Raw genomic sequence first — 10,538 nt, forward strand, 5'->3', positions numbered from 1 at the left:
GCAGTTCCCAGTGACAGGATGAGGGGCAGTGGGCTCAAGCTGGAACATAGGAAGTTTCATCCAAACATGAGAAAAAAACTTCTTTACTATGAGGGTGATAAAGCACTGAAACAGACTGCCCAGGGGGATTGTGGAGTCCCCTTCTCTGGAGATACTCAAAACCTGCCTGGATGCAGTCCTGTCTGGTGTGCCTGAGGTGATACTTTAGTGGAAGAGTTGGACTAGATGGTCTCTAGAGGCCCCTTCCAACTCCGACTATTCTGTGGTTCTTCTCAAACTCACACTTACCATGTATTCTGCAACAACACCTTTATAAATCTCATAAAATTCTTCCACGTTTGCACGCTCCATGTTGAACTGAGAAAACAAAAATGTTAGTCAGTGTGCCTTCAAGAGAAACAACAAAAAAGACAGACACTCCTTCTTAACCAGCAAACATTCAGAATACTTTTAACAGTTAACAGAATGGCTTTACAGCTGTAAAGTGAAGCTGCTCAACAACACAGCCAATGACACCACGTGCAAAATGGCACACAGGATCCTCTTCCACCTTAGATATAAGTAGAGAACATAGAGAACATAGTGTTGGCAGATGACACTAAGACATGAATAAGATCTGCTTGTTGCATAGTAAAGGAAAGAGGCAATTCTTCATTTGTGGTGGGGATGTGAGTCATAGGGGGATTTCAAATCTTGAGTCTGTCCCAAAAATCAAAGGGCAGGACTTAAACAACTACTTTTAGGAACAATCTCTGTGCCAACTTCCTTTAACAGCTCTGAGTGATCAGGGTGTCAAAATCCTTTCCACATCCTTAAGAACCGTTCCCTAAATTCATGCGGAATATGTATATTTTTTTTAAAAAAAGGAAGGACAGTAGCAATAATTTCTCTGATCTTAGTTGGTACATTTGTAAAGATAAAATGCCCCAGAAGAGGCAGATACCAATACCCTACTTCTAACTATAAGGAAACTTGAGCTACAAAGAGGTAAAGTTTCTTGGCTCAAGGTCACCCAGCAATGAAGAAACAGATCAGCTGATCAATCAAATAATAAAACACAAATATCACAAGGTCAATGGTGATTCCAAAACATTGCTACACAGCCTGCACTAGGTTTTATATTGCAGGAAGGCACCTGTGGCATTGCTGTGAAGCACATACAGCACTTCTCCAACTTCTGTTTATCAGAAAAACATATACAAAAGGAAACTTACCATCTGTAAAGCTGAGATCTGAAATCCTTCATTGGTGATGGCTTTTATAATTTTCCCAGCTAGCCCTAAGAAGGATACAAAAGACAATACTCAACTTTAAAAAGAAGAATTTACAACTGGAAGGTATTTATGCCAATATACCACTTATTTTCAAGCAAAACACCCCACAGGGTTTGTGTAATGCTATGAGAGGAAGAAGAGAGCAAAGCTGAGTTCATATATTCCATGTTCTATCTAAACTGACGTGTTGTTGGTTGCAAACCATTAAATTCCACGCAATTGAAAAGAATCTCTACCAAAAAAAAAAAAGGTAATTAGTGAAGCCTTTTTTCAAACCACATGCAAAACACACAGTTGCTGCAAGATCAAGATTTATATTTTTAATGAAGTTCCATTGGCAATACTTATGCTTAAACAATAATTCAGGGCACAGGCTGCCTATTTTGCTTGTTTTATACAGTGTTCACCAGAGTGGGAGTCCTACGTTAAGCTAAGACCAAAGCAAGATGATCATAAATATTGCCAACAAACCAAGACTAAAGTTCATGTCTTCTGTGGGAAAAACACATTAGTGAAAATAACCTACTATTTCTAAGGTTATAACTCAGAAATATTTTATTGCTGATCATGCAGATTGCTTTATTCTCTCTAGAACGCATCTTCAATGAGTGAATAATGTTGTAAAACAAAACACTAAACTTTGAAGAACAAGAACCACTGATTTGCCACTGAATGTGTATTTTAGATTTTCCAGCACTTACAAGATCAGGCCATTTTGAAGATTATGTCAGCAAAGCACAATAATCCATGTGAGTGAACTTCATAGAATTACCACCTTTATAGGATGTAAATGCTTGTCCTCTAGTACAGTTTGTGACAGACTACAAATTTTGTGACACTGAAAGAGAGTTAACCACAGCAAAATACCCTGTAATGTATAAAACCAGCAGGACTTCAGTTCTGGTCATTAAACAATTTTATTAATTAGTACTTAAACTGCAAGATTTTTTAGCACTGCATAGATTTATTAGATGAGAATAAAACAAAGCTAGTATCTAAGTTATAGCACACTCAAGATTTGAATTGTACACAGTCTGCTAATACCTGTGGCACAGGATTGGTGAGCTTCCTCCCATATTAAAAGGTCAGTGAAAGCTCTGAGTAAATGAGAGACATAGTCGGAGGCCTTTCAAAAATTGTATTCACAATTAAAAAGGAAAAACCTGTCCCTGAAGTATCCTCCAATGTATTTTCACATTTCCTCATTCTCAAGGGTTTTAACAATAATTCTTGAACATGTGATTCAAAGAGGCAAGGGGTGGAATGTCTTGGGTTAGTGCAGTAGTGTTGTGAAAGCCAACAAGGGGGGGGGGTTAAGAGGTGGCTCCTGTGAGAAACTGCTGGAAGCTCCCCCACTTCCAACCCTGGCCCTGCTCCTGCCAAAGCCTGAGTAGATATGGAAATGTGGATGTGCCTCTGACAGTGACACATTCCAGAAGGGGGAAATGAAACTGCAAAAATATAAAATGAGACCTGCAGAGCAGAGGAGAGGAGGAGGTGAGAGAGCAGTGCCAGAGAAAAGACACCCAGGTCAGTGAAGAAGGAGGGGGAAAGGTGCCCGAGCAGAGATTTCCCCACAGCCTGTGGTGAGGTGGCAGCTGTGCCCCTGCAGCCCATGGAGAAGCACAGCGGAGCAGTCCCTGAAGGACCACAGTGGGATAAATGTGGATTTGTAGCCCCTGACGTGTCACAGGAGGGCAGATGTGAAGCTGCAGCCTGTGCAGGATCATGGAGAGGGGCAGATGTGGATCTGCAGCCATGGAGGACCCCGTGCCAGAGGAGGTGACTGCTCCCGCAGCAGCCGTGACCCTGTGGAGCAGTTCCTGAGGGACTGCACCTGTGGGAGGGACTCATGTCCCAGGGGTTCCTGAAGGGCTCTCCCGTGAGAGGGACCCCACGTTGGAGTCAGAGAAGAATGTGAGGCGTCCTCCCCCTGAGGAGCAAGGAGCGGCAGAAACACCATGATGGGAACTGACCCTGAACCCCCCCTGCCCTGTGCCCTGAGAAGGAGGCAGCAGGGAAGGGATCCGGGACCAGGAGGAAGGGAGGGGTGGGGGTAAGAGGAAGGTATTAACATCTGACCGTGTTTTCTCTGTCTCCTTGTAGATTAAATTAGGCTGTTTTCCTTCCCAGGTTGCATCTATCTAGTTTTTGCCTGTTACCATAACTGGGGAGTGAAAACCTCCCTCTCTGTGTCTCGATGAAGGAGCCTTTGGGTGGATTTTCTCCTCCCTGCCCCACAGTGGGGCGACAGGTGAGGGAGCAGAGGCCCAGTTGGTGCCAGATGGGCCTGAACCCTGACATCGATCTTCAGAGCCAATATTCCTGTCAACAGCCACCGCTTCATCAAAAACCAATGAAGATCAAGGCAGGGCAGCGACAGACAAATGACAACTACCACTTGCAGGGAAAACGCTACTTTAGTGTGGGAAAGCTGCTTAGCACAACAGATCTCCATTTTACAGTCTATCAGTCAAGAATGGGCTGCTCAGAAAGGTCTTCACAGCCAGAAAGTATCTAATTAAAGTATCAGTTATCGATTTCTGGGGTACTATGAAGATCTGCTTTCCACAGCACTTTTGTCCTCAGCAGTTTATAAGCAAAATCTGTGCTTTAGAGAAACAAGGAGGAACTCAAATATTCATCTTTTTGTGTTGTTTCTCTACTAAAGTTATTGAGACTTTTCTTCTCAGTAGATAGGGGGCGGGGTCCTATCATGACAGAAATCAAAGTAGAAATGTATGTTGCATACAGGGCTTTAACAGGAGTTAATTATATATTTATATATATATTTATGTATTAATAATTAACTGTTAGAAACCCATACATGTTTCCTCTCTATTTTATTCCTGAGTTCATTCTCATTCATCATAACAACACAGTACCTTGCTGCTCCAGACAGATTGCTCACAACTGCAACACACAAAAGGCTTAACAAAAAGGATCATTCTCACAATTATACATAAAAAGATGTCAGGAAAAAAAATATTGAAAGTGCCTTGAGAAAGAAACATGAGATTTCCTTTGTGTTTGCAAAGCAGGATCTTAGTTCCATGTAGTGACATGAGGCAACCAGGTGCCAATAATTGCCAGGTAGTGGGCTTGACCTCGTGTTAAGCCCACCTGTGCCTAATTAGGGCAGGCCCCTACTGCGCATGAGCGGGATTAGGGGGCCAATAAAAAGCTCACACCTGAGTAGTGCAGCCGGCTAGCGCGCTCATGCAGCAAAACCCGAGCAAGGCTGGGGTCGCAGAGCTCTAGTGGCGCAACCAAGTTAGTGTGGTACTGAGACAAAGCTCCAGTGCCGCAATCAGGTTAGCACAGTGCCCTCAGAAGCAGTAAAAAGTGGCTAACCAGCAGCCAGGTGTGAGCATTTTATTGACCCCCCTAATCCTGCTCATGCGCAGTAGGGGCCTGCCCTAATTAGGCACAGGTGGGTTTAACACGAGGTCAAGCCCACTACCTGGCAATTAGTGGCACCTGGTTGCCTCATGTCACTACAGTTCCACTTCTGAGATGAAGAAACTGAGACAAAGGCAGATAAGCAAGCTTTCTGTGTAAACTCCACCAATACAGTGACTGGGCCTCGTCCCAGTTTGGGCTATACATATATCGCTTCTCCTCCTTTTAAGTTCTACCTGAACCAAAATAGAAACCAAAAGCACAAAGGCAATCCCCAAGCAACAGAGGAGTGGATGCACAAGGCTCAGCCTGGGATCTGTTTCAGGCTTTCAGACGGTTGTATTGACTTAACTGGGACACATCCTATCCATGCAAAGTCCTTCTTGAATTCCAGTAGAGTGGGACTCAGAGCTGGGCCTTCCTACAATGTATTTCAGTTGAAGTTCTAACCGATCTTTGTTTCATAAAACACTGCAAAACACCATGCGGTAAGAAAGTGACAGATGTCCTCAAAAAAGTGCAATTTTTCCTATCTGTTGGCCTACCTATGCCCTGAAGAACAAGGTTTATCTCCCTCTTTTCCTACTTAGAAAAAATGCAACTCTAGGCATTCTTATTATGAAACATAAACATACCATTTCTAGATTCCCCAGAAGTTTGGCCCATAGTGACACTCTGCAGCTACTGATCTCTCAGCCTCACTGTGTACTGGATGAAAAAGGATATCCAGTAATTTTTGTATTTGTACTCTGAAATACCAAGAAGTAAGTCACACTGGGTCAAGAGGGGAGAAGGGGAGATCAAAAACTACCCAGGATAACCATGGGAGTGGGGGTAAAGGCATGTGGATGGGAACTTAATTCTGGACGTTAAAACCCTCAAGAGATCCTCTATGATCTGCTCCAGACTTTACTAATTTTATATTCCACTGACTGAGGAAGGTTTGACAACTCACTGTAAGTGATAAATAGTAAATAAACTGCAAGATCTATCATTTATTTTCAACTTGGCAAAAAGACTATCAGATATTCCTGCATTCTGTGTCTTGGCTCTTTTCAGACTCAATACCTTGCTTTTTTCCTTATGCTCTGATTTCAAAAAGGACAGTTAAGAGAACAGACTTCAAGATACTTTCAAGATACTTATCTTTTGCTCCAAGGTGCCTTTTTTTTTTCCCCTCTCTGATATGTTTTCAAAAACATCTGAGAACAAGGGTTCTATTACATCTCCAGATGTCAGGCCAGTGATACCCTTTGAAGTTTTCCTTCACTATTAGAGTAAATCTGCTTTTATCTAAATTAGTAAATATGCACAATTTCCGAATTTACATAGAGAAAGCTGTCTTCTCCATCTCAGTTTAAATAAATTAAAACCTTCAAGTTTTCATCAAGTTTTCACTGGTTGAATTTCTTATTCTTTTTGTTCTCAGTTGATTATGATATTTTTGAATCAGGGTTCCCAGAAACCAGATGTGGTCACAAGATGTCACCAGCACTGAACAGAAGTAGTTACTGACAAAAAGCCTAAACAAAGTGTGTCCAAAATTGTGAACACTGATTATGATCTATCACTATTCTCCCAACCAGTTCTCTACTGACTTTTCACTAATATCCTGACAGTCCTTCTCTATTTCATATTTGTGTATTTTTTTCCCTCCTCCACAGTAGTGCTATGCAGTTGTTTCTATTCAGTTTCATCTTCTCATTGCTTCATTTCTGCAGTTCATTAGGAATGTTCTGATTTCTAATTACATCCTCCTCCAAAACTACAGCAGGCACTTGGTACCAGTTGCAAACACTGCAAGCATTCTCTGTCCTTACCCATCCAAGTCATTAATGACAATATTGACAAAAATATTGTGTCACTTAAGGATGGGTGACACAACTTCACTTCTAAAGCTCTTTTAATCTCACGTGCTTATGTTCAGTTCAATGTTAAGGAAAAGAGCTATGGAAATGCTTATAGTACCACAGAATCATGGAATGATCATGGTTAGAAAGGACCCTCAAGATCAAGTCCAACTGTCAGTTCTACACCACCATAACCACTAAATCATCTCCTGAAGTACCATGTATACCCATTTCTTTTACACCTCCAGGGATGGTGACTCTACCACTTCCCTCAGCAACCTGTTCTCATGCTTCACTACTCTTCCAGTGAAGAAATTTTTCCTAGTATCCAATCTGAATCTCGCCTGGCACAAGCTGAACCTATTTTTTCTTATTCATCTTATGCTGCATAGATCTAAATGTACATTTGTGAAGTAAAATTTGGGTTCTTAACAGCAAGGGGCTTTGGCAAAAGCAGTAGTTAGACTATCTGTCTCTGATTTATCTTTATGGATAGCAAACTTAGACAATTCAGAGATCAGCAAAGCATATTTTCCTTCAAAAAACCTGCATGGTTTAAATGACATGTTAAATGACTCCTGATTCATCCATTTTCTTGTTATGAAAGTAATTTCATTAGCCTGCAGTTCCCTGGACCACTCTTAGAATTGACTTTTCTCAAACCTTTTAGGAATGAAAATCCAAAAATGAAGTAATAAACACTTCTTCCTAATGTCATTTTTTTTTTTAATGTTAACACCATGGTCCCTGGACACAGGTGATTTTAAGCAATATGAGCAAATAAGGTGCATTTCACTTTGCATAAATGCAACTTCTTCCTGGACAAATACATTTACAAAAATAATATACACCTAAAAGCATAGTGCTTTACTTGGTAGTTTTCACATGACTGCAGCTCTAAGATTGCATATCACATATCACTTGTGGCAATACAAGAGGTCACATCTCAAACACTCCACTGTACTTGTCTCAAGCATCTGCAAAGATTTATTTTCATTCCACTTTTGTTTCCATTTCCAGCTTCTATCTTCAAATAGTTCCTTCCAAGCTTCTAGTCGTTAAGTGTATGAAGGCTATGCCCCTTTGTACTCAGTCTTGTAGACAAGATACAAAGAAAAGTTTTGCCTAAAATGAGGTGAAGTCCAAAGCATCTGCAGCTCATCTTTCTATCATGCATACTCATCACAAAAGATATACTCCTAGATTAGCTATGAGAAAATAGATTTCCTTATTTTTCCTCAAGCAGAAGAAAACAGTTTTCTGAAAACCTTGTTGTACTTCTAAGTATCTTGAAAACAAGAGTTAATCTAACTTATGTCTAAAAATTCAGGGAGAGAAAAAAAAAAAAAAAAAAAAGGTTGGAAAGAATCTTAAACATCTTCTAGTTCCAACCTTCCTGCATAGGCAGGGACACCTCCCACTAGACCAGGTTGCACAAAGCCCCATCCCCATCCAACCTGGCTTTGAACATTTCCATGGAGGGGGCACCCACAGCTTCCCTGGGCAACCTGTTCCAGTCTCTCACCACACTCAGGCTAAAGAATTTCTTCACAATGTCTAACCTAAATCTACCCCCTTCCAGTTTAAAAAGATTGCCCCCTGTCCTATCTCTATGTGCCCTGGTAAAAAGTGCCTCCACAGCTTTCTTGTAGATCCCCTTTAGGTACTGGAAGGCCACTACGAGGTCTCTCCAGACCCTTCTCTTCTGCAGGAGGAACAACCCCAGCTGTCAGCCTGCCTTCCTAGGAGGGGTGCTCCTGCCCTCTGATCATCTTTGTGCACTCACTTCAGTGGCTTCATACCCTTTCTCTGTTGGGGGTTACCTGCTGGCCACACTGCTTTTGATGCAGCCCAGGATATGGTTGTCTTTCTGGGAGCAGCTCGTGCTGAGATTCTCATCAACCAGCACCCTGAAGTCCTTTTTTTCCTCAGGGCTATTTTCAAACTGTTATCTGTTCAGCCTGTATTTGTGCTTAGGACTGCCTTAGGACTCGGGGGCAGGACTTGCACTTGGCCTTGTTGAATTTCATGTGGTTTGCATGGGCCCACCTCTCAATCCTGGCAAGGTCTCTCTGGATGGCATCCCTTCCCTCCAGGAATGCCATTCATTACTGGTCTCCATTTGGACATCAAGCTGTTGACTACAACTCCAAGTACAACCAGCCAGCCAATTACTTATCCACCAAGTAGTCCATACCTCAAATCCATATCTTTCCAATTTAGAGAACAGGATGTCATGCAAGACAGGAAGACATGCAAATTTGCACAAATTCTGGTAGATACAAATAATCTTGATAAAAAGCGATGCGATAGATCCATAGTCCTGAGAATAATGACTGATTTGCACCTCTTCTATCCCATCCTCTTTTTCTTTTCTAGCTTATTTCTTGTCCTAACTGTCTTGTGATATACTAAGCACACTACAGAGGTCAATTGGACGTTTTCACAGCGATGCCTCCTGCCTTTCAAAGAGCAACAAGTATCACATGTCAGGAACAGCTCTTCCGTTGTCTGCTGTCAGATATAGTCTATTAAAATGCTGGACTGCATTCCTTCTATCCTGACTCTTGTAAATTAAATTTGATATCTTATTTAAGTAAGCCTTGTTTCTGTACCTGCTCAAGACTGAACCACTGTCCTTGGTAATCTTTTAAAATTAGGTTTGCCTCTGAAGCCAGGAACTACTCTCTCAACTAAATTTTTTAAACTCTTTGTACAAATAAGGAAATTTGATTGTTATGATTACCTGTCATGCAGCAATTTGTTTATCAATAAAGGTCTATGACTCTCTAAAGCAGCTCAGTAGGTAATCAGATCAAGAATGGAGCACAATCTCTAAGATTTGTCAATTTAGAACAGATTTTAAAACCACAGAATACCTTTTCCACTTAGGAAAAAAAACCCTCTCCTGTTTCTTCTGTTTTCTATCAGAAGATAGAATCTACCAAATCCAAATACCATATCTACCAAATTTTAGGTTTGGTATGTTTTTAATTTTTACAAAAGAGGGAGAAGCATTTAACTTACCAGCAGTGTTATGAGAGAATCTCAAGTTTAGCACATGCTAAGAGAACACACGTGTCTGGGTAGCCAGTCTCACATCTAGGAGGTTCCCTTATCTCTAGGCAGGCCTTTCAGTTGCATCCAATGAATTCCTGACCAGCAGTTTTGTTTTTCAAGTTCATGGCACAGTTCTAACCACAAATTTGATTTTGGGAAAACTCTGAAATTAGGAGAATCCATGTCTCAGTTTGAGATTGCAGAAATTCCATCTCTCAAGCTCTGTGCTGTCAACTAAGTACAAAATGTAAAATATAACATACTTCCAACCTCAGCTTTTATATCCTGATCATCACTGTTCTACTTTTTTGTTGTTGTTTTTGCTGCTCATTTTTCAAACAAATTAATGAAAACCCACACCAAATAAATTTTAAACTAGTCATGAAATATCAAGTTCTAGTTCTAACAGCCCAGATGACTAAACATTTATGTGCATTACACATAAATACATTAAAGTTAATCCCACCCAGTGATCTACAAGGTGCTATTTATATTGACAAAACAGTCAAGTCACGACTGTCCTCAGGGCATTAAACTAAAGTTCATCTATTTTGGTGCCTTTACAGTTTTGGCTTCTGAGTACTACTGCTAATAACTCCAGATCTAGTAACATAAGGGTAATTATTACAACAAGTTAACATCAAAATTATTGCAACTGTGACCTTGTGTCTGAATTGTCTGAAGCTCCCATCATAAAAAGCAGGTTGGTTACAGAGTACAGATGCACACTAAAACTCTCCAGTTATTGTACAATTAAGCCCAACAATCCTGATCAACACACTGAGGAGCTGGCTTACTGGTTACTTATCCACCTCGACTCAATACTGGTGTCAGAAAAAGAGAATGAGGAGGATAAAAGGCACTGAAGAGCACAGCAAACTCTAGAGGGGTCAAACTACACTGTGTCTCCCCACCACACCTCCAGTCAGAACATGGAGCAGCATCAGGTTGC

General features: G+C 41.1%; 1 protein-coding gene across 3 annotated transcripts in view; it reads right to left on the reverse strand.

Moving 5' to 3' along the window:
* NME7 (NME/NM23 family member 7) overlaps positions 1-10,538 on the reverse strand; it is an 88,635-nt gene that overhangs the window by 40,975 nt on the left and 37,122 nt on the right. For all 3 annotated transcript variants that reach the window (XM_071759056.1, XM_071759068.1, XM_071759063.1), the window contains exons 8-9: positions 1,215-1,279; positions 289-357 (exon numbers count right to left, since the gene is read on the reverse strand). In XM_071759056.1, the coding sequence (XP_071615157.1) occupies positions 289-357; positions 1,215-1,279 (134 nt within the window). The remainder of the gene's footprint in view (positions 1-288; positions 358-1,214; positions 1,280-10,538) is intronic.

Source organism: Heliangelus exortis, chromosome 1, assembly GCF_036169615.1.
Source record: "Heliangelus exortis chromosome 1, bHelExo1.hap1, whole genome shotgun sequence".
In the NCBI taxonomy this organism is placed as follows: Eukaryota; Metazoa; Chordata; class Aves; order Apodiformes; family Trochilidae; genus Heliangelus; species Heliangelus exortis.